This window comes from Suncus etruscus, chromosome 17 (assembly GCF_024139225.1).
Source record: "Suncus etruscus isolate mSunEtr1 chromosome 17, mSunEtr1.pri.cur, whole genome shotgun sequence".
In the NCBI taxonomy this organism is placed as follows: domain Eukaryota; kingdom Metazoa; phylum Chordata; class Mammalia; order Eulipotyphla; family Soricidae; genus Suncus; species Suncus etruscus.
Genome location: NC_064864.1, coordinates 19837780 through 19862567, shown reverse-complemented (window position 1 = coordinate 19862567; position 24788 = coordinate 19837780). Strand labels below are relative to the sequence as shown.

General features: G+C 43.2%; 2 protein-coding genes and 1 non-coding gene across 3 annotated transcripts in view; all 3 read left to right on the top strand.

Moving 5' to 3' along the window:
- RASGEF1A (RasGEF domain family member 1A) overlaps nt 1-24788 on the top strand; it is a 485335-nt gene that overhangs the window by 139134 nt on the left and 321413 nt on the right. The gene's annotated exons all lie outside the window — the stretch shown is intronic.
- Nucleotides 1-24788, top strand: part of KIF20B (kinesin family member 20B) — a 62161-nt gene that overhangs the window by 27640 nt on the left and 9733 nt on the right. Inside the window, exons 15-26 of the mRNA XM_049764574.1 lie at nt 190-194; nt 381-531; nt 5016-6252; nt 6717-6855; nt 7742-7861; nt 11003-11063; nt 13824-13949; nt 15090-15217; nt 16899-17054; nt 18213-18401; nt 20242-20352; nt 22753-22950. Coding sequence (XP_049620531.1) covers nt 190-194; nt 381-531; nt 5016-6252; nt 6717-6855; nt 7742-7861; nt 11003-11063; nt 13824-13949; nt 15090-15217; nt 16899-17054; nt 18213-18401; nt 20242-20352; nt 22753-22950 — 2621 coding nt within the window. The remainder of the gene's footprint in view (nt 1-189; nt 195-380; nt 532-5015; nt 6253-6716; nt 6856-7741; nt 7862-11002; nt 11064-13823; nt 13950-15089; nt 15218-16898; nt 17055-18212; nt 18402-20241; nt 20353-22752; nt 22951-24788) is intronic.
- LOC125995662 (small Cajal body-specific RNA 14) lies at nt 101-234 on the top strand. Its single transcript, XR_007491141.1, has one exon. It is a non-coding gene; the product is annotated as a small Cajal body-specific RNA 14 (non-coding RNA).

The window sequence follows — 24788 nt, the reverse complement described above, 5'->3', positions numbered from 1 at the left end:
TTTAGACCATACCCGGAGGTGCTCAGGGGTTACTCCTGGCTCTGCACTCAGAAATTGCCCCTGGCAATTTAAGTGAGTCCTAAGAAATAGAAAATGTTATGTCACTGTTCCCTGTACTGGTTGCATTTGTTAGCCATACAGTGCAATCACTGGCAGTCACACACATCAAAACATGGTTCTTGCTGACAGGATCTGTATAGTTACCAGATTTTCTGTGCGATGGCTTCATACATGCTTATATAAAAAGAAATAGAAAATGTTTTAACAGCTTTGAAACTGAAATTTGAGATGCTATTAAAATATCTATATCTATGCTATAAATATCTTTAGTTTTTATTTTTACTATGACTTCCTATATGTAAACCAATTTTTTACTTTAGGACAAGACTGATACTTCTCTAATAACAAACAATAGATCGCCTTGTAGTGAAATAGTTGAAATGCCTAAGGATTGTGAAACTAAACACTGTTCTGGAAGAAAAAGATCAAATGAAAATGAACTTCCAGAAGAGGAACCACCAGCAAAGAAAGGTATTACTTTTAGCTGCCACGAGCAGCGCTTTAAAAGTGCAAATCCCTTAGGCCAGATAGCAGTAGGGCTTTTGCCTTGCACAGACCTGGGTTCGATCCCCTTCGTCCATATGGTTCCCTGCCAGGAGCAGTTTCTGAACGGAAGAGCCAGGAGTAACTATGGGTGTTGCCCCAAAATAAAATAAACCAACAAACTAAAACTATTGTTTCTAGAAGCTTTTTGTTTTTGTTTTTCGGGCCACACCCTGGCTAAGCACTCAGAAATTGCCCCTGGCTTGGGGGGACCACATGGGACGCCCGGGATCGAACCGTGGTCGCGATCTTTCCTTGGCTAGCGCTTGCAAGGCAGACACCTTGCCTCTAGTGCCACCTTTAGAAGCTTTTTGTAAAGTTTTTAGAATTTTCTTTTTTTTCTTTTTAATTCAATTTATTTTTGTTTGTTTTTGGTTTTGGGTCACACCCGGCAGTGCTCAGGGGTTCCTCCTGGCTCTACACTCAAAAATCACTCCTGGCAAGCTCGGGGGACCATATAGGATGCCGGGATTTGAACCACCTTCCTTCTGAATGCAAGGCAAATGCCCTACCTCCATGCTATCTCTCCGCCACGTTTTTAGGATTTTCTTTTTTTTTTTGTTTTTTTTTGTTTGTTTGTTTGTTTTTCGGGCCACACCCATTTGATGCTCAGGGCTTACTCCTGGCTACGTGCTCAGAAATTGCCCCTGGCTTGGGGAGACCATATGGGACGCCGGGGGATCGAACCGTGGTCCTTTCCTTGGCTAGCGCTTGCAAGGCAGACACCTTACCTCTAGCACCACCTCGTCGGCCCCATGGATTTTCTAAGAATAGTCATCCACAAATAGTGAGAGCTTGATTTATGACTTTTCTATCTGGTTGTCCTTGATTTCTTTTTCTTGCTAATAGCTATAGCAAATATTTCCAGCATTATATTGATGTGAAGTGCTGTGAATGGGCAACCTTGTCTTATGCTTGATATTAGAAGGAAAGGCTTTAGTTCTTCCCACTTGCTGTGACCTTATGGTGAGTGGCTTTGATTTTTTTGTTTGTTTGTTTGTTTTATTTTGTTTTTGTTTTGTTTTATTTTTGTCTCACACCTGCACTCTGCACTCACAAGTCACTCCTGGCAGGCTCAGGGGACCATATGGGATGCTAGGATTCAAACTGCGATTCGTCCTGTGTTGGCCTCGTGCAAGGCAAACGCACTGTACTATTGCTCCGGCCCCAGCTTTGATTATATTGATCAAAGTTTCTTCGATTCTAGACAAACCCATTTTGTTAGTGACTATCGTGAATGGATCCTGGATCTTGTCAGGAGCTTTTCTGCATCAATTAATACTATAGTATGATTTTTTTTCTTTTTTTTTAATTTTTTATTTTTAATTATGAGAAAAATGATGCAAAGAGGACAGGTAAAGTTACAGTGAAAGGACAATCGCCCATAAACAGAGTTCTCAGAAGAAATCCCCTTGCTGACGCCTAAATATTGAACTTACAGTCAAAGAACATTAAGAAAAATAAGGCAGAACCCATGTACACTTACTTTGTCCACAAGTCCCCAGATTGTAGTACATTATAACATTTCTTAGCAGTACACAAAGCAATCTAAAGCCATGATATTTATATGACTCCTTAAACATTGAAGGCATAGTATTTTTTATATTTTCACGCACATACATATTAGTTTAAGTTAGCATCAAAAGTTTAAGAGGTTTTTTTTAAAGGGTTAGTCAAAAGGGCACAGTAAAAACGGTGTTAGAGTGGCAAATATTGTTTGCATAGGCCCACCAAAATATGGGGGACATGGAAAGGAAAAGCCTTGGTCTAAATACAAGGAGACCACTACCCCTGAAGTTTCCTGGCATAAGACCAACTCTAGGCTCCAGGCAAACTAGTTTATTCAATCCAAGTCATTGTCTGTAGTGCCAATACAGTTTCATTTTTCATGCAGTCCTATTGTTGGCATCAGGTTTCTGTATTAAAGATCCTGGAATCTGCACATCCTACATTGAAGTCAGGCTGGTGTGGAGTAGCCTCTAGTTTCACCTTACAATTAAGGGGCAATACAGAAAGCCCTGTCCAGTAAGCAGGTCATTGTTGTTAAGTCTTCTCAGTGTTAAGGGAAGTCTCTTTTGAGTAGGTCGATGTCAGAGCAGTGGTAGGGTCTTCCCTGGTAGAGGATTTCCTCCAGGTGATGTTATAGACAACCTTGGATGTTTCATAGATAACTTCTCTAGATCAGGGGTGAATGGAGAATGCCCATTCTTCTAAGGCCTGTGCCAGGTCTTTATATCAATGTTCAGGATGTAAGGTCCCATTGCACTACAAGATTTGTGTGTTCCCATCTCTATTAGATAAGAACTTATTTGTATATATAGTATTTTCCCGTTTTAGTGTGCTTATGCAAACAAGAAATAAAGCCATGTGGCGTTATCAGAGTATATGGGGGCGTAAGAACACGTCCAACAATACCCATGACTTGGTTCAAAGATAAGCATTAAACTGAGGGATTCTTTCACACCAAATTCCATATTGAACAGTTCACAAAGAGAAGATAAAAAAGGGGGGGGGGGATCGTCACTGTATAAGAGAATATTCAGCAAAAGTTATAGCCGTCAAAAAAGCACACATAAGGGGGCCGGAGAGATAGCATGGATGTAAGGTGTTTGCCTTTCATGCAGGAGGTCATCAGTTCGAATCCAGGCATCCCATATGGTCCCCCGTGCCTGCCAGGGGCAATTTCTGAGCATGGAGCCAGGAATAACCCCTGAGCAGTGCCGTGTGTGACCCAAAAACCAAAAAAAAAAAAAAGCACACATAAAATGTTGAAAAGACATACGTGTCATTTCTATGCCTATTGGAATAGTTGGGTGGGTGTTCACTCCAGGGCACCACTTTGGTCTGTGACTTAGGACTCTACAGTACTTAAATTAAAAAGGCTAAATGAGGAGTAATGATAGGGGTTAAGAGAGTTAAAGAGAAAAATGATCTTTTGTAAGAGTGTGCGAAAGGGCATAGTACAAAATGAACATTCTGCATACATAAAAACATAATTCAATGATAGTGAGTACTATTAATGTATCTGGTGCCCCTGCGTGATTTTGAAAATATAGACAGGAAAGAGATTACCAGAGACTGCCTTAAGAAGAGATCTGGAGGGGCCGGGCGGTGGCGCTAGAGGTAAGGTGCCTGCCTTGCCTGTGCTAGCCTAGGATGGACCGCGGTTCGATCCCCCGGCATCCCATATGGTCCCCCAAGCCAGGAGTGACTTCTGAGCGCATAGCCAGGAGTAACCCCTGAGCGTCACCGGGTGTGGCCCAAAAACCAAAAAAAAAAAAAAAAAAAAAAAGAAGAGATCTGGAGCAAGGCGGTAGAGGGGTGCTGGGGTTACCCAAGTCTCGCACCCCCCCCCCCCCCAAGGCCTGATTAAGAAGGCCTCTGGCAGGCCCAGAGAGATAGCACAGCGGCATTTGCCTTGCAAGCAGCCGATCCAGGACCAAAGGTGGTTGGTTCGAATCCCGGTGTCCCATATGGTTCCCCGTGCCTGCCAGGAGCTATTTCTGAACAGACAGCAGGAGTAAACCCTGAGCATCGCCGGGTGTGGCCCAAAAACCAAAAAAAAAAAAAAAAATCAGACTTACACACCAAACCCAAAGTCAATGACAACAGAATCGATAACCAATCTTCAACAAGCTATACACAAAGGTGGTTGGTTCGAATCCCGGTGTCCCATATGGTTCCCCATGCCTGCCAGGAGCTATTTCTGAGCAGGCAGCCAGGAGTAACCCCGCCGGGTGTGGCCCAAAACCAAAAAAAAAAGAAGGCCTCTGGCATGGTGGAGGCCTGCCGAACCCCATGCTGCTAGACTCCAGGCTCCCAGAAAGGAAAGAGATCCTTCAAGAAGCTGGGAGGCTGGAAGTTCAGAGCCCCACCCAGACCCTCCCTAAGGAGGGTATGATTTTTAACTTTTCTTGTACTGACATGGTGTATTATGTTGATTGACTTATGTGTGTTTACATTATCCTTGCATGTCTGGGATGAATCTTAACTTGGTCAAGGTGTGTTCTTTTGAACCATATGGGACACCGGGATTCGAACCAACCACCTTTGGTCCTGGATCGGCTGCTTGCAAGGCAAACGCCGCTGTGCTATCTCTCCGGGCCCCGTATTTTCCTTTTTTACTAAATAAGTTTATTTCAGTTTCTTTTACATGTGTTTAATATTGGCTTACATGATGATTTTTTTTTTTTGGTTTTTGGGCCACACCCTGTGACGCTCAGGGGTTACTCCTGGCTATGCGCTCAGAAGTCGCTCCTGGCTTGGGGGACCTTATGGGACGCCGGGGGATCGAACCGCGGTCCGTCCTAGGCTAGCGCAGGCAAGACAGGCACCTTACCTCTAGCGCCACAGCCCGGCCCCACATGATGATTTTTTGATCTTAATAAAGTTTGTCTTTTTTTTTTTTTAAGGACCATTACATGGTAATCCAACTGTCACTGAAGACCAAACGAGTGAAGTAATACAACAGACCATTTCAGAAGATAAGGAAAATTACAGAGTTTTACTAGAAAAGAATGAAGAGCTTAAAAGACATTTACTTATTATTGAGAATGAACTTAGAAATGAAAAGGAAGGAAAAGCAGAACTAACTAAACAGATTGCTGTTTTACAGCAAGAAGTTTGTTCTTCTGAAAAAATGAATTCTACTCTTAGCATAGAGATCCAACACATTCAGTCAAACTATGATAGCACCGTTTCCGACTTACATGTACAAAGAGGTATAAATCAGGAGCAGGAGGAGAAGATCGTAAAGTTGTCTGAAGACATCGAAACTGCTAGAAGAACCATAACAAACAATGTTTCACAAATAAAATTAATGCAAGCAAAAATCGATGAACTGCGTACTTTTGACTCAGCTTCTCAGATCTCAAACATAGATTTACTCAACCTCAGGGACCTGTCAAGGGGTTCTCAAGAGGACGATTTGTCAAGTACACAGTTAGGTCTTATAAATAAAGATTATTTGGTAAGTAAGCATGTCAAAGAATATCCCATTCATGAGTTCAGTAGAGAAAATTCTTTCCACTCTAGCATTGAAGCTATTTGGGAGGAATGTAAAGAAATTGTAAAGACTTCGTCCAAAAAAAGTCATCAGATCCAAAACCTGCAACAACAAATTGAAAAGTTACAAGCAGAACTAAAAGACTACATGGATGAAAACAGTAGACTGGAAATAGAGGAGAGGAAAACAAAAACTCAAGGTGACTTACTAGAAGAAAAAGAAACTCAGATACAGCAACTGAAAGATGAACTGCAAGAAAAAAACTCTAGCCTTGAGGTTCAAGTACAGCTTGTAGCTGAAGGGAAGAGAGCACTTTCAGAACTTACACAAGATGTTACTGGCTATCAGGTGAAAGTAAAAGAGCTTGAAGCAGTCATAGAAACCCAAAGTGAAGCATGTAGTCATTCAACACAGTTAAAGCAAGAAATTTTGGAAAAGGAGTCTGTCATCTTAACGCTAGAAAAAAATCTCAATGAACTTCAAGAAAATCTTGAGGGCTCTATCCAAACCACCAAAGAACTCAAAGAAAGGGAAGTCCAGTTGAATCAGGAAATAACACAGTTAAGAAATGAATTGCAAGATGCCAAGCATTCACTTCAATTAAGAGAAAAAGAGGAAGAAACAAACAGACAAGAAATTGAAAAGTAAGCTAAATAATATTAAACTATTAAAATACAGAGGGTTAACTTTATTGCTTTTTCTTGTAGCCCTTACTTAGATAGGCATAACTTACCCTGTTGGAATGCTGCATGTATGGTCAGTGAACTTACATAAGTTTTGGAACCAAATCTGTTTGTATAATCTCATGAAATCCACTTTGAAGGACGCATTCGAGGTTTGAACTTTCCAAATTTGTGAAAAAAATAAGATTTTGTAGATTCTTCCTAGTTCAAATGTAGGATCTGCTGAAGTGATAAGTGGGGAGGCTGGAAATATATATATACATATATATATATATTATAAATTTAATCCTTAGTATCTATGTGGTCCTCTAAGCACCACAAGGAGTAATTACTGCTTGTAGAGTCAGGAGTAACCCCTGAACATCTCCGGGTGTAGCAGAAAAAGATAAAGATATATGGCACTTAGAGGCAAGTGTTATTTTCAGGTTGAAAGAGGAACTCTCTGAAAACTCAGCTTTGACCCGGAATCTGAAGAAAGATCTTCAGAGGAAAGAAGAAGACTATGCTGAACTGAAAGAGAAATTAGCTGATGCCAAAAGACAAATTGAGCAAGTTCAGAAAGAGGTACTTAATTTGAAAGGTTTTGTGGGAATTTAAATGACAGGGTTGTTTTGCCTTAGTTTATATCCAATTTAGAATTAGAAATTTGTCAGACCCTATGTTTCTTACAAACTAGTATATATATCAAACTAAAAATAGTTGATGTAGGCCAGAGAGATAGTACAGGAGTGAAGCCAATCTGAGTTTGAACCCTGGCATCCATTGGTTCCCCATTCCCCACCATAAGTAATACCTGTGCAGAGCTAAGAGTAACCCTTAAGCAGTCAGGTATGACCTCCACAAAAAAAAGTACTTTCTTGTTTTATTAATTTTTTTTGTATAATTTTTGGGCCACACCTTATACTCTGGGGGTAACCTCTGACCTGTGCTCGAAGATTACTTCTGGCAAGCTCCAGGGACCACACGGGATGCCAAAGATTGAACCATAGCCGGCTGCATGCCAAAAAAGCGCCTATTACTATACTGTCACTTTGGCCTGTATTTGTTTTTTGCATCTGTGACACAACTGGTGCTGATTTGGGATCTGCATTCAGGAATTACCTCCTGGCAGGCTTTTGGGATCGTGTGGGATGCTGGGAAGAGAACCCAAGTCAGCAACAGGCAAGGCAAATACCCTACCTGCTGTACTTTTTCTCCAGCCCCTCATTAATTTTTGTGATGATGAATATTTTCGTTTATAATAAAAATGACCGTAGACCAGAGTGGTGCTGCAGGCAGTAGTGCCTTGCACGCACTAACCTGCAATGGGCTACAATTCAATCCCCCATTGTCCCTATGGTCCCCCAAGCCAGGGGCGATTTCTGAGCGCATAGCCAGGAGTAACCCATGAGCGTCACTGGGTGTGGCCCAAAAATCCAAAAAAAAATTGTAGTTAATCTTTATTTTGTAGGTATCTGTAATGCGTGATGAAGATAAATTGCTGAGAATTAAGATTAATGAACTGGAGAAAAAGAAAAACCAGTATTCTCAGGAAATAGATATGAAGCAGCGAACCATTCAGCAACTTAGGGTAAGTTTTGTTTTTAAAGATGCTTAAGATTCTGTTGACTTAGGGCCCGGAGAGATAGCACAACCGTGTTTGCCTTGCAAGCAGCCAATCCAGGACCAAAGGTGGTCGGTTCAAATCCCGGTGTCCCATATGGCCCCCTGTGCCTGCCAGGAGCTGTTTCTGAGCAGGCAGCCAGGAGTAACCCCTGAGCACCGCCGGGTGTGACCCAAAAACTAAAAAAAAAAAAAAAAAGATGTGAAATGCAATAAGTACTGTGAATGTTGGAGCCATGAAAATTAAAGCAAAAAACTCCAGAGCTCTGAAAAATATTTGGAGCCACTTAATAAAAAAAAAAAAAATTCTGTTGACTTACTCTTCAAACCTGTGTTTTCTCTTAAACATACAGTTCCTGCTTTCCCTTTCCTCACATCTTTCTAAATAAGTTTCAATAAAAACTACCTTGAGGCCAAAACGATGGCATAAGCTGTATGCTGCCTGCCTTGCAAGTGCTAGCCTAGGACAGACCTCGATTTGATCCCCGGGCGTCCTATATGGTCCCCCCAAGTCAGGAGCAATTTCTCTCTTTTTTTTTTAATTATCTTTATTTAAACACCATGATTACAATATGATTGTAGTTGTATTATAACAGTCATGTAAAGAACACCCCCCTTCACCAATGCAAGATTCCCACCACCAATTTTCCACATCTCCCTCCTCGCCACCCCACCCACACCTGTACTCAAGATAGACTTTCTATTTCCCTCATTCATTCAGGAGCAATTTCTGAGCTCATAGCCAGGAGTAATCCTTGAGCGTCAATGGGTGAGGCCCCCAAAAAATAAAATGAAGTAATAACTACCTTGCCAGCCAGATCAGGGGAGGTAGAATCCTTGCTCTGAGTGTGACTGACCTAGGTTCTGTCCGTGAATGATAAACTCTCTGGTCCCCCAAGCAGAGCCACGAGTGACCCTGAGCATAAAGTATAGCCAAAAACAAATGAAAAAAAAACACTTAATCTTGCTTCACCAAAAAGAAGGAACTGTTGGTAGCTATTAGTATTTCAATGAAGATATCGGTTCTTAGGGCCGGAGAGATAGCAAAAACAAAACACAACAACAACAAAAAAAGATATCGGTTCTTTATAATAAATTTTGACCTTTTGGGGGATCCAGAATATATTCTTATTTTTTTCCCTTTTTTTGTCATTTTTGGTTTTTTGTTTTCGGGTCGTACCTGCCAGTGCTCAGGTTACTCCTGGCTCTATGCTCAGAAATCGCTCCTGGCAGCCTCGGGGGACCATATGGGACCATGTGGGATGCCGGAACCTTCTGCATGCAAGGCAAATGCCTTACCTCCATGCCATCGAACCGCGGTCCTTTACTTGGCTAGCGCTTGCAAGGCAAACACCTTACCTCTAGCGCCACCATAGGGATTATTTCTAAAAAAAAAAAAATTTGGGCCCGGAGAGATAGCACAGTGGCGTTTGCCTTGCAAGCAGCCGACCCAGGACCAAAGGTGGTTGGTTCGAATCCCGGCGTCCCATATGGTCCCCCGTGCCTGCCAGGAGCTATTTCTGAGCAGACAGCCAGGAGTAACCCCTGAGCACCGCCGGGTGTGTCCCAAAAACTAAAAAAAAAAAAAAAAAATTATGGGGGTCGGGAAGGTGGTGCTAGAGGTAAGGTGTCTACCTTGCAAGCCAGGGGCGATTTCTGAGCGCATAGCCAGGAGTAACCCCTGAACATCAAACAGGCGTGGCCCAAAAACCAAAAAAAATTTATAGAAAGAAAATAGTGACTTATAGTGGTAGATACCAGTTGTTCAAGAATGGCATCGTTGGGCCTGGAGAGATAGCACAGCGGTGTTTGCCTTGCAAGCAGCCGATCCAGGACCAAAGGTGGTTGGTTCGAATCCCGGTGTCCCATATGGTCCCCCGTGCCTGCCAGGAGCTATTTCTGAGCAGACAGCCAGGAGTAACCCCTGAACACTGCCGGGTGTGACCCAAAAACCAAAAAAAAAAAGAAAAAGAAAATTTTTGGGGCCGGGCGGTGGCGCTAAAGGTAAGGTGCCTGCCTTGCCTGCGCTAGCCTTGGATGGACCGCGGTTCGATCCCCCGGTGTCCCATATGGTCCCCCAAGCCAGGAGTAACCCCTGAGCGTTACCGGGTGTGGCCCAAAAACCAAAAAAAAAAAAAAAAAAAAGAATGGCATCGTAGAGGCTGGAGCAATAGTACAACAGATAGTGCACTTACCTTGCATGCAGCCAACACAGATTTGATCCCCATTATTCCATTATTCATTATCCCCTGAATACCACCAGAAGTGATTCCTAAGACCGGGTTGGATTCCCACATATTTAACATGGCCTCTTGAACATGTCCAGGAGTGATGCTGGAGCACAGAGCAGGAGTAAACCCTGCGCACTACCAGGTGTTACCCCAAACCAAAAGAAAGACTTCTGCTTTTTTGGGGCGTCACACCCAGTGGTGTACAGTTACTACTAGCTCTGCAATCAGGTCTCATCCCTGGCGGTGCTTGGGGGAACCATAAGGGATGCCAGATATCGAACCCCAGTCAGCTGTGTGCAAGGCAAATACCCTACCCGCTGTGCTATCATTCCAGCCCTAAAAAGGATTTCTAATTTAATCTTGACACTTAAAAGATCTTCCTCTACCCATAGCCCCAAACCGTTCAGTACTTTCTACATCAGAGTGCCGAGGGGCTCTCGGGACCATATAAAAGCATGTAAAGCTTCTGCACGTAAAGCATGTGCTCCTTTCTAAGTTGTCTTTCACTTATTTAAGTACTTATAAGGCTCTTTAACTGCTATTTTATTTTTTATTTTTTAACTGCTATTTTCATCCTTCACACCATGGTGAAATTCTCACTGTTAAGTATTTGTGGAGCTTTTTTTGGGGGGGAGGGGGCGTCACATCCTGTACACTTAGGGTTTACTCCTGGCTTTGCGCTCCTAACAGGTTCGGGGGACCATATGGATGCTGGGAATCGAACCGGGGTCCATCCGGCGTTGGTCTTGTGTAAGGCAAATGCCCTACCGCTGTGCTATTGCTCTAGTCCCAAATATTTGTTTTTAAGATATATTTTAATTTAGGGGCCAGAGAAATAGCACAGCAAATAGGTTAATTAAAATTGTTTCCTTTTTCAGGAGCAGTTAAATAACCAGAAAGTAGAAGAAACTGTTCAGCAGTATGAGAAAGTATGCAAAGGTCAGAAATAAATCTCTGCTCTCGGTAATAAAATGCATTTATGCTTGCTCTGTCGTGAACTTCATATTCTTCCTTGGACGCATCTTGCTTGCTTGTCTGTTTCTTTGCTGGAAGAAGGGGGCGGAGGGTAGATGTACCGCACCTAAACCTTTCTAAGGCAAGTGCCCTACTGTATTATGTCTCCATGGGCCCCGGGGTTTCCCCACAGGGGTGAGGGGTTCTCTCTCTTTTTCATTTTTCTTTTTTTGTAATAAATCATTTAATTGAATTACCGTAAGATATCATGGATGAATTTCAGTCCAATCCTACAGTTTCCCTATAGCCCTCCCTCATGCCTGTTTCTGAGGCAGTCTCACTGTGTGTGTGTGTGTGTGTGTGTGTGTGTGTGTGTGTGTGTGTGTGTGTGTGTGTCTTTGTCTCTCTGTCATTCTGTCTCTGTCTCTCCTTTTAAACACTGTGGTTTGCAAGATTGTTACTGAAGGTATATCATGCCTATCATTTGTTCTCCTTTCAACACCCAGTTCTTGTCCAGAGTGATCATTTCCAACTAGCTATCATGGTCATGGTGGTCTTTACTCTGCCCTAGCTACACTCCCCCACTATTTGTGGCAAACTTGCTACCACAGACTGGTCTTGCAGGCCCTCATTTCTATTGCCTCTCTATTATTTCTATATTATTTTTCTTATATCCCATTAATGAGTGAGATCATTTTATTTCTATTCCTATCCCTCTGACACATTCGAGCATAATACTCTTCATATCCATCCATATATAAGCAAATTTCTTGACTTCATTTTTCCTAACAATTCCAAAACATAAATGAACCATAGTGCTTATCCACTCATCTATTCTTAGGTACTTGGTTTATCCAGATTCTTATTATTGTTTTTTGTTTGTTTGTTTGTAACCCTAAGAAGGAGAGTGTACTTAATTTTTTTGGGGGGGCCACACCCATTGATGCTCAGGGGTTACTCCTGGCTAAGCGCTCAGAAATTTACCCTGGCTTGGGGGGACCATGTGGGACGCCGGAGGATCGAACTGCGGTCCTTCCTTGGCTAGCGCTTGTAATGCAGACACCTTACCTCTAGCACCACCTCGCCAGCCCCGAGATTCTTATTATTGTAAATAGGCTGCATTGGACATAGGAATAACAGAAGGCTTTTCTGAATTGTTTTGGGACTCCTAGGAGTGGTATTGCTGGATCCTATGGAAGATAACTTTCTAGATTTTTGAAGAATGTCCATATTGTTTTGGTTTTTATTTAGGTTTTGGTATGATTTTTGGTTTTTTTGGGGGAAGGGGCACTCAGAGGTTACTCCTGACTTTGCACTCAGGAATTAGTCCTGGTGCAGACTGTGAGAACCATATGATATGCTGAGGTTAAACTTAGATTGGCCATATACAGGGCAAGTGCCTTACCCTCTGTCACAGTTCTCTACCCCTGGTTCCTCTTTTCACTCCTTTCTCTTTTTTTTTCCTTTTTTTTCTTTTTTGTTTGGGGTTTTTTGTTGTTTTTTGGGCCACACACGGTGACACTCAGGGATTACTCCTGGCTATGCGCTCAGAAATTGCTTCTGGTTGGGGACTATATGGGACGCTGGGAAACGAACCATGGTCTGTCCTGGGTCAGCAATGTACAAAGCAAATACTTTACCTCTGCTCTATCTTTTCAGTCCCTCTTTTCATTCCCTTCTCAGGGAGTTTTGTTCAATAAAAACTGTCTTGCTCTGGGGCCAGAGCGATAGCACAGTGGTAGGGTATTTGCCTTGCATGCGGCTGACCAGAACCGACCTTAGTTCTATCCCCGGAATCCCATATGGTCCCCAAGCCAGGAGCAATTTATGTATTTTCTTTTTTTAATGAGGCCTTGCATACAGCCAACCCTGGTTCAATTGATCCCCTACACCACCCCAAAGTATGCTCCTGGACTCAGCCAGAAAATAGTCCCTGGGCATCATTGGACTGTGGCCCTGTCTCCCTCTTTCTTCTTCTTTTTTTTTTTTTTTTTTTTTGGGGGGGGGGCCACACCCGTTTGACGCTCAGGGGTTACTCCTGGCTATGTGCTCAGAAATCGCCCCTGGCTTGGGGGGACCATATGGGACGCTGGGGGATCAAACCACGGTCCGTTCCTTGGCTAGCGCTTGCAAAGCAGACACCTTACCTCTAGCGCCACCTTCCCAGCCCCCTCTTTTTTCTTTTTTTGGTTTTGCTTTCAGTTTTTGTGTCATACCTTGTGGTGCTCAGGATTTATCACTCCTGGTAGTGTTCAGGGGACCATATGCTCTACCAGGGAACAATCCCAGGTTAGCCACGAGCAAGGCAAGCACCCTACTACTCACTGTGCTGTCTCTGGCACACCTTAAAAGGGCAGTAATTGTTAATTTAGTATTCTCCTTAATCAATTTTATATATATACACATATACATATATATGTATATATGGTTTTTTTTTGTTTTTTTTTTTTTTTTGGTTTTTTTGGGGTGGGCCACACACGGTGACGCTCAGGGGTTACGTGCTGGCAAGGCAGACACCTTACCTCCAGCGCCACCGCGCTGGCCCCTATTTTTAATTTTGAGGGTCACTCGTAGCTGTGCTCAGGGTTTTTTCTATCTGTGTCAGGGATCACCCCTGGAAGGCCTGGGGGACCATATGCTATACTGGAGATCACACTGCTGGATATAGCCCAAAATAAACAAAACAAGTTTTCTGGATAATAGGCTTCACTACTCTTACTCAAAATATTCTTCTCAAATGTTTAGATCTACATGCTAAGGAGAAAATAATTGAAGACATGCGAATGACCCTGGAAGAACAAGAACAAACTCAAGTGGAGCAAGATGAGCTTCTGGAAGCTAAATTAGAGGAAACAGAAAGACTGACCTTTGGTAAAAAGCTCACTCTTGGATCTTCTTTTGGTCCCTAGGTTTCTTTACTTTTTAAACTAGGTTACTATTTCATAATGATAATGTCTTTGCTGTATTTTTATTTATAATACAATTCAATTGTTACAGTTATTTGCTGTATTTGGGGAATGTTCTGTTTTTGACATTTTCCGATATGACGAAAGGCCATACCTAGAGATCCTCAGTGCTTACTCCTGGCTCAGTGCTCAGAGATCACTCCTGGTGGATTTAGAGGAGCTGGGATCCAACCCAGCTCATCGCATGCAAGACAACCATGACACTCACCCTAGACTATCACTATGGCCCCTAAAATAGTTTATCTAACTAAAATTATCTGTAGAAAAAAAACAGATGAGGATACTTGCACAATTACTGAATGTTGACGTGCAGTGTCCCCAGACAATGAGAATCTTAGTTCAACCGAGTCTCAGCTTTGTCCAGTTCTTAGTATCCTCTTACGTCTTTATATCAATGAAGAATCTGATCCTTGGGCCAGAGAGATAGCACGGAGGTAAGGCGTTTGCCTTGCATGCAGAAGGACGGTGGTTCAAATCCCGGCATCCCATATGGGCCCCCTGAGCCTGCCGGGTGTGACCAAAATACAGAGCAACAGTACAGTGGATAGGGCTCTGCTTCCCTCACACATGTCTGACCTGTGTTCAATTCCCAACATCCCATATTGTCTCCTGAACATTTCTATATGTGGAAAAAAAAAAATGATGCGTATATTGGAGACTGGAGCAATAGTACAAGGGGGCAAAACTCTTGCCATGCGCAAAGTCCAACCTGGGTTTGACCCCTGTTACTCCATATGGTCCCCCAAACCCCACCAGGACTCATCCCTGAGCACAAAGCCTAAAGTCAGCCCTCAGTGATGCCAGGTATAACCTGAAAACATAAATACATAAAAAATATTTTAAAGATTGGCATGTATAAAATATTGTACTCTAAACACTGTGGAGTGGGTTCCTAAAAGTTCCTTGTGGTAGTTCTTCTCTAAGAACTCCAGATTTGACCAGTTCTTTGATTTCTTCTGGACTTTTGGTGATATTCTGTGTGTTTCTTATGCCACATATATCTGGGGATGGTATAACCTTGATGTGTGTTTTGTTTATAAAACAGAATTGGAGACGTTGAAAGAGAGATACAAAGATCTGGAAACCAAAAATAATCAAAGATCAAATAAAGAACTTGAGGATAATGAAGATATGCTTAGTAAAAAACTCAGTAAACTTCAAGATGAATTACAGGTATGACTTAGATGTACCTGTCCATTATAGTTCCCACTAGAGGAAAATTTGTTTTATAATTAACTTACATATGGATGAGTTAAGAGCTGGAAATTTTTATTATAGTTACAAATATTCATTAGTTCAGCATATACTGAAATAATATAGAGAGGAAATCTTCAAGATACAGTCAATATGTTGATGAAAGTATAATGATTGGGTCTTAAATTTTATTTTTTCATAATCTTAGATTTAATTATTAAGTCATCTTTGGTCTTTGTATATGTTATCTTTTTTTTTTTTTTTTTTTTTTTTTACAGACTTACACTTTTTTTTTTTTTGGTTTTTTTTTTTTTTTGGGCCACACCCTGTGACGCTCAGGGGTTACTCCTGGCTATGCGCTCAGAAGTTGCTCCTGGCTTCTTGGGGGACCATATGGGACGCCGGGGGATCGAACCGCGGTCCGTCCTAGGTTAGCGCAGGCAAGGCAGGAACCTTACCTCCAGCGCCACCGCCCAGCCCCAGACTTACACTTTTAGCGAATTCCGGTTGTTAAACTTGACACAGGCCTTTGGTTTTGTTTTGTTTATGTTTTGAGGCTACACCTGGCAGCGCTCTTAAGGGATGCCGGGGATGAAACCCAGGTTCATCCCTGGTCGGCAGCATGCAAGGCAAACACCCTACCACTGTGCTACTACTCCAGCCCCTGAACTTGACATAGTCTTTAGTCCCTTTCACCACAGTGCCATCACACAACAAAAAAGAAATTTCTACCTTTTCCTCTCTTTTTTTTTTTTTTTTTTTTTGTTTTTTTTGGGCCACACCCGTTTGATGCTCAGGGGTTACTCCTGGCTAAGCGTTCAGAGTACTTCCAGAACAGTTGCTGGGGATCCATCTTAGGTGTTCTTGCAGGCACAACATGCACCCCCACACTGTCCCTGAGTTGCCCATTTCTTTTTAAACTCATTGAAGGCAAGTTATTTTTTGTTAGTTTTGGGGCAAAACGCAGCAGTACCCAGGGTTTATTCATGGCTCCATGTTCAGAGATCAGTCACGGCAGGCTCAGGGGACTATAAGGAAGCCATCCCAGGTTGGTCACATGCAAGGAAAGGTCCCTACCCTCCGTTGTTCAGATCCCCATAGGAAAGTACTTAAATGGACTATAAAGAACAAAATTAAGTTGATAAAGGAATTAAATGCTCTTTAGGAAAACAATATTTATTTCATTTTTGGTATTTTGGTCAAGTATTCAGGGCTTGCTCCTGGCTCAAGCTCACTCCTGGTGCGTGCCCAGAGTTTAGTATATGATGCCAGGGATTAAACAGGTCCCTTCACATGCAAGGCAAACACCTAAACCCCTGATTCTCCAGCCCAAAATGTTTTCCTTTTAGAATCTGAAATAAATGACTGCCTGGTGATTTTAAGGTAAAATGATTGTGTGAAACATAAAAATAGGTTATGACTAAAGAATGTATTAATTGTACTTTTGAAGGCTGGAGAGCACACGTAGTTAGCTATGCTGAAGAAAGAATTACTCTTGTCTTTGTCTCTTTCTCTCTGTTCAGGGGTTATTTCTGGGCTCTGCAGTTTTTAGGGAACCAGATAGATGTGTGGAATTGAACCTGAGTTGGGCACATTCACAGCAAATGACTTAAATGCTGTTTTATCCTTCCAGCCCCTAATTATTCTATTATCTATACAGGAATCTGAGCAGAAATATAAAACTGATAGAAAGAAATGGCTAGAAGAAAAAACGATGCTTATCACGCAAGCAAAGGAAGCCGAGAATCTACGAAACAAAGAGATGAAAAAATTTGTTGAAGACAGAGAACGTTGTTTAAAGCAGCAAAATGAAGTGGTTGGTAACAGTTACTACCCATAGTGTATTTCTAACCTTTTATTTTGTCCATTTTTAATGTCATATAAATAGAAACATAATTTGCTCTTCGTTCTTCATTTTTTGTTTGCTTGTTTTTGGGTCACACCAGCAGCGCTCAGAGGTTATTCCTGAGTCTGCTCAGAAATCGCTCCTGACAGGTTCGAGGGACCATATGGGATGCCGGGATTCGAACCGCCATCCTTCTGCATGCAAGGCGAATGCCTTACCTCCATGCTATCTCTCTGGCCCCTGTTCTTCATTTTCAAGATAGTTTTACTATATTCAAATCTTCATATATAATAATGACTGTTTCTCTACACACATACATGCATGTCAGTTGCTCTGAATTGGGCAGAGCAGAAGCAGAGACATGGTCAGAACCTGAGCCACATGCCATGTCTACAACCAAGGTCTGCCTGAAGTGTCACTCCAGTTTCAACCCTAAACACCTAGAGAATCTTCACTCCGTTGAGTCTTTGCCCCTTGAACACACATTCTCACTTTATTTGTGCCCTTTAATTATTTCAGAATTGGTTGCATTTTTTATGTTTCAGTCTTATATGTATTTTTCTCAACTTACCACTACTTCATGACTGATTTGGGCGGGGAGGGGGATTATGGGGGGTGGTATTTGGGCTGTATTTGCTCCTGGCTCTACACTACCGTTATTCATAGGAGGCCATGGGGATCAAACCATGGTTAGCTGAGTGAAAGGCAAGAACGTGCCTGTTGTACTGTTGCTCCTGCTCTGACATGACTCTTCTAACCCAGTGAAAATCGTGTTTTATATTTTTTTTTTTTTTTTTTTTTTTGGTTTTTGGTTTTTGGTTTTTGGATCACACTTGGGATACTCCTGGTTTTACACTCAAATCGCTCCTGGCAAGCTCAGGGGACCATTTGGGATGCTGGGATTCTAACCACCATCCTTCTGCATGCAAGGCAAACACCCTACCTCCATGCTATCTCTCTGGCCCCTAATTTTTTTTAAGAGTTGGAAAAATGAACTGATTTTTAGAATTAGGATGGAAAGGGATACAATTAGACATGAGCTTTTTGCCACTAAGAAAGTATTATGTGTTTTGTTTTACAAAGAAATAGTTTATCTAGACTTGACTATGTAATGGTTTTTCTGATTAGGAAATGCTAACAGCTCAGCTGACAGAGAAAGACAGTAACCTTCAGAAGTGGCGAGAAGAACGTGATCAGCTGGTGGCAGCCTTGGAAATACAGCTCAAAGCTCTCATTGCCAGCAACGTACAGAAGGACAATGAAATTCAACAGCTGAAGAAGAGCTCGTCAGAAAATGAGAAAAATGGGTCCAGCGTGGTGGTGCTAGAGGTAAGGCATCTGCCTTGCCAGCGCTAGCCTAGGATGGACCGCTGTTCGATACCCCGGTGTCCCATATGGTCCCCCAAGCCAGGAGCGACTTCTTTTTGTGTATGTGTGTGTGTGTCACCATATGGTCCCCCAAGCCAGGAGTGACGTGTGTAGTGTGTGTGTGTGTGTGTGTGTCACACCCGGCAGTGCTCAGGGATTATTCCTGGCTCCAGGCTCAGAGATTGCTCCTGGCAGGCACGGGGGACCATATGGGACACTGGGATTCGAACCGATGACCTCCTGCATGAAAGGCAAATCCCTTACCTTCATGCTATCTCTCCGGCCCCCCAGGAGTGACTTCTGAGCACATAGCCAGGAGGAACCCCTGAGCGTTACCAGGTGTGGCCCCCCCAAAAAAAGAAAGAAAATGAGAAAAATGTCAGTAGACTTTTGTTCTTTCTGTGTCTTTTCATTGAACTTGGGGGAAATTATCTAATTACTCCTAAAGGCTAAAGACATGTTTCAGTATATCAGAGAAAAATTAATTCAGAAAAGGTTATTTGAAACTTTCATGTGAATCTGGAGTTTTCGGAGTTAATTTTAATGATTGGTTTGTCCATGACTAAAATGTAACTCAGTCTCTAACGTTGTGGTCCCATGTAGACTGACTGGGAAATAAGCAATTTATAAGATAGTAAGTAGTTCACTGTAGGATGTGTGAATGTCATTTTACTTCAACTCCTAGTGATAGTTTAAGTCTTTGGCACAAGAGCTGGAAGAGTAGTATATCAGGTAGGGTGTTTGCTTTGCACTCAAGCCAATAGTCCCAGGGGTAACCCCTAAGTATTACCAGTATGGCACCAAAAAAATAAAATAAAATCTAGGCATATCCCTATATTTACTATTTAAAGAAAAAAGTGTTTGGGGGGTATTTTTTGGGGGGGGGTTGGTTAGTTTGTCTTTGGGCCACACCTGGCAGCACTCTGGTTACTCCTGGCTCTTTGCTCAGAAATCACTCCTGGCAGGCTCAGGGGACCATATGGGATGCCGGGAATCGAACCACCATCTGTCCTGAATTGATTGCGTGCAAGGCAAACACCCTATTGCTGAGCTATCTCTCCGGCCTAGAAAGAAGTTATTTTTTAAAATAAACAAAGTGGGGCTGGAACAATAGCACAGAAGATAAAGCATTTGCCTTACATGCAGCCAGCTGGTGTTCAGTTCCCAGCATCTCTCATGGTCCCCCAAGTATACCAGGAATGACTCCTGAGTGCAGAGCCAGGAGTAACCCCTGAGCATCATTGGATAAGCACAGTATAAAGCCGGAGAGATAGTGCATTAAGTAAGGTGGTTGCCTTGCATGCCACCACCCCTGGTTTTATCTTCAGTATTTCATATGGTCCCCCAATCATGATTCCTTAGAGCAGAGCCAGAAGTAAGCTCTAAGCATTACGGGGTGGGGGGATAATAATAAATAAACACAATATATAACATTCAGAGTGTTATTGGTTAGGGATGGAAGCCCTAAATAAACAAAGTTATGGGTTATTTTGGTTTTGGTTTTATTTTCTGGGCCACACCTAGCAGCACTCAGGAGTTACTCCTGGCATTTTTAAGGACCATATGGGATGCCAGAAATCAAACCTTGGTTCATCCTGGGTCAGCCCTTTGCCAAGCAAACACCCTATCTATTGAACTGTTGCTCTGGCGCCTCCAAATCTTGATTAATTTTCTTTCTTATTTTTCCTGATTTATTATCTATAAGCTAAGGCTTCTCTTTTATTTAGCTTCAGTATAAACATGTAATAACATGTTATAGTGACTTGTTGCTTTAATTTTCTTCCTTTAGGAAACACGTACTGTGGATAGCAAATCTGGACCTGAGAGTTCAACAGATCCTAGTAGAGATGAAATTGAACCCCAGTCCACAGGTTTAGAAGTTTCCATCAATGAAATAGAGGTGGGTGTGTGGTAATACAATTCACACACCACCACCACCACCACCCCCACCTTTTGGACAGTGCCAAGGATGGAAGTCTCAAGGCTTCACAGAGGGCATCTATTCACCACCAGGCCATTCCCCTGACCTCCACAGTTCTTTTTTGTTGTTTTGTTTTGTGTTTTGTTCATTTTTGCTTTTTTTTTTTTTTTTTTTTTTTTTTGGTTTTTGGGTCACACCTGGCAGTGCTCAGGGGTTATTCCTGGCAGGCACAGGGGACCATATGGGGCGCCGGGATTCGAACCGATGACCTCCTGCATGAAAGGCAAACGCCTTACCTCCATGCTATCTCTCCGGCCCCTATTTTTGCTTTTTTTGGCTCAGGGATTACTCTTGGCTCTTCCTTAAGGGGTGGGTCATTCCTGGCAATGCTTAAGGGATCATAGGGGTTGCCTGGGATTCATCAGCTGCATGCTGTCACTTTACACACACAACTGTGTAGTATCAAATAATTAACGATGGGGCTGGATGGCGGTGGATGGCGATGGATTTCTCTCTGCCATCCCAGGCCACATGGCTCTGCAACCCCATCCAGCCGGCGGGTCCCAGGCCCAGGTGAAAGGCGAAATGAAGACTCACTCACAGGCAGGCATTAGGAAGCATCATATTTATTCATCCCCTAACCACCACAGGTGTGTGGCCTATCTCATAACCTTTCAAGCATTCGGCCATTCTTAGCCCTGCATCTTATAATTCAGCCATCTTCCTTTGGCCTCCATCCTGGTCAAAGACCAAAAGAGGCAAAGAACCTAAAGCCCTCGAGCGCAGCAGGGCAGACTGACCCCTAATCCCCTGGCTCCAGGGTTTATCTACCTATTCCAAGACCCCTCCCAGGAATGGGCCGGGTCTTGCAGGTAAGGTCACACCTAATATTCAGTTCCCAAGACCCCTCCCAGAAATGGGCGGGTCTCAGATAGGTACACCTAAGTTCAGGGTGGAGTTTCACAACTTGTTCTTTTTTTTTTTTTTTTTTTTTTTTTTTTGGTTTTTGTGTCACACTGGCAGCGCTCAGGGGTTACTCCTGGCAGGCTCAGGGGTCCATATGGGATGCTAGGATTCAAACCACCAACCTTTTGCATGCAAGGTAAACGCCTTACCTCCATGCTATCTCTCTAGCCCCAACTGTTCATTTTTTATCCTTTTGGTTCTTAGTTACTGAATAGCATTTGCAAGGTAATTTGTCCATTATGGTAACTATTATTATGTAGTATACTACGCTGTTATATTGATCTCAAGGCTGTGGGGAAGAAATTGAAAAGCTTTTCAGGATAGTTGAAATTTGGGGGGAGAAGAAATCGATATTAATTAATGATGTTTTTTGTTTTGGGGTCACACCCACCAGCAGTCAGGGGTTACTCCTAGTTTTGCACTCAGAAATCACTCCTGGCAGGCTGGGATGCTGGGACTCAAGCGGTATCCATTCTGTGTTAGCCGCATGCAAGGCAAATGCCTTACTACAGTGCTATCATCCGGCTCCTTAACCCCAAGTTTTAAGAATAAAATTAAAAATTTGGGCCTGGAGAGATAGCATGGCGGTGTTTGCCTTGCAAGCAGCCAATCCAGGACCAAAGGTGATTGGTTCGAATCCCGGTGTCACATATGGTCCTCCGTGCCTGCCAGGAGCTATTTCTAAGCAGACAGCCAGGAGTAACCCCTGAGCACCACCAGGTGTGGCCCAAAAACCAAAAAAAAAAAAAAATTAAAAATTTAAGGAAAAAAATGAAAAATGAGCACTTCTTCAATGGTCAGAGCTATAACACAGTGTAGTGCGTAGGGCATCTACCTCGCATTTACTGACTCAGGTTTCACTCTGGAGTCCTATGTGGTCCCCTAAGCCAGGACTGATTGATTTCTGAGTACATGGCCAGGAGTAACCCCTCAGCGTCACCAGATGTGGCCGAAAAACATAATTGCCATTCTCAAGAAATCAGGAATCTAGTGAGACCTGAGTGGTCAGTGTAAGGCAAGAGTACCACAGAGGAAGCTAGAGAAATAATGAGTGGATAAGGTGTTTGCCTTGCACACAACCAACCCTAGTTTGATCCCCAGAACTGCATATGATCCGTGTGTACTACCAAGAGTGATCTCTGGAACGCCACAAGGCATGGTCAGAAAAGGTTTTGTGTTTTTTTGGGGCCAGACACAGTGGCACTGAAGCTTTCTCCTGACAGCACTCAGGAATGACTCCTAGCAGTGCTTGGGAGACCACAAGGAACACCAGGGATCAAACCCAGGTTGGATGACCGGCCCTCTTTGCAGTCACTCCACCTGGCCCACAAGTTCTTCATCTCTTATCAGTGCTTCTAAGAGCTGATGTCTTATAAATTCATTTGCTGAAAGTAAGATTTGTTTGTGTCGCAGGATGGATCTGAGGTCCTTGACTCTTGTGAAGTGTCAACAGAAAATAACCCAACGACTCGCTTTCCCAAACCTGAGTTAGAGATTCAGTTTACGCCTCTCCAGCCAAACAAAATGGCAGTGAAGCATCCTGGCTGCTCCTCACCAGTGACAGTGAAGATTCCCAAGGCCCGGAAGAGGAAAAGCAGCGAGATGGAGGAGGTAAACTATTTCCGGTTGTTTGTTTATTTGAGGAGGCCACAACAAGTGGTACTCTGTTACTCCTGGCTCTGTGCTTAGGGTCAATCCTTGCTTGGGGGTCCATATGGGATATCGGGGATCAAGCCCAGGTAAACTGCATATAAGATAAATGCCCTCTTGGGACATTGGTGATGGGAATGTTGCACTGGTGATGGGTGGTGTTCTTTACATGACTGAAACCCAAACACAATCATGTATGTAATCAAGGTGTTTAAATAAAATAAAACAAAAAAGACAAATGCCCTTCCAGCTGTGCACTGTCATTCCTGCCCTAAAAATTACCTGCACAAATTTTGTTTGTTGTGGGGACACACCTAGCAGCACTCGGGTTACTCCTTCTGTGCTAAGGAATTATTCCTGGAAGGTTCATATAGGATACTGGGGATTGAAATCTGGTCGGCCATTTGCAAGGCAAATGTCCTACCTGCTGTGCAATCATTCCATCCCCTTGTAAACTATTTTTAAAGCATTGTCTTTTACAGTATTGATACTGACAAGGTGCTTGCAAAAAAAAAAAAAACATTGCAGGGTCCGGAGCAGTGGCACAAGGCATAAGGTGTCTCCTTGCGCACGCTAGCCTAGGAGGGACTGCGATTCAATCATAGCCAGAAGTAACCCCTGAGTATCACCGGGTGTGGCCAAAAAAAAAAGAACAAAAGAAAAAATACCATTGCAGGGCCCAGAGCAATTGCACAGCAGGTAGGACTTTTGCCTTATATATGGCCGACCGGGTTCAATTCCTGCCATCCGATATGGTCCTGAGCCCACCTGGAGCAATTCCTGAGTGCAGAGCCAGGAGTAATCCCTGAGTACTACCAGGTGTCCTGTCCGTCCGTCAGTCCCCCGCCCCCAAAATACCATTGCAACACAACACACACCCTCTACAGAACATCAGGGACCCTCTGCCATGTCAGGGAATCTCCCCTAAAACCCCACTCTTCTCTATATCCTCTTTCTCCCCTGCAGTGATATGCTTCCTGATAAAGACCAGTTCTCAGTTTCTGTTGCCTTTTTTTTTTTTTTTTTTTTTGGTTTTTGGTTTTTGGGTCACACCCGGCGGTGCTCAGGGGTTCCTCCTGGCTGTCTGCTCAGAAATAGCTCCTGGCAGGCACGGGGGACCCTATGGGATGCCAGGATTCGAACCAACCACCTTAGGTCCTGGATCGGCTGATTGCAAGGCAAACACCGCTGTGCTAACTCTCCAGGTCTGGCCCCATTTCTTTTTTTTTTGGTTTTTGGATTTTGGATTTTGGGCCACACTCGGCAGTGCTCAGGGGTTCCTCCTTGGCTGTCTGCTCAGAAACAACTCCTGGGGTGCCGGAATTTGGACCACAGTCCTTCTGTATGCAAGGCAATTGCCTTACCTCCATGCTATCTCTCCGGCCTCTCATAGATCACTTTTGAGCACAAAATCGGTAATGGCCTAGAAGATGTCTGCAACCTCCCGTGGGAGACCCCCGACCCTCGGGGGTGTGGAAATGAAGGCTGCTAGTTATTAGTGGGTTCACCCGAGCAGAACCGACCTGTAAAGAAGAACTAGAAAAGTTAGTAAGAGAAGCCTTCAAGACAACGCATGCTGTTCAAAAAGGGAAGTTTATTGTTGGGGGATCAGCTTTTAAGGGATGAAATATGTCAGAAGGTGTTACAAGTTTTCCACCAATCACAATTACAAGCATTCATTAGCATCAACTGGGGCAGGTAATAGGGAGGGGCAAAGAGGTGGACCTGAGCACGTTTTACTAGAAGGCATAAGATTCAAACAGAGTTCTATAAATTACACTCAACAAGCATAAATAGAA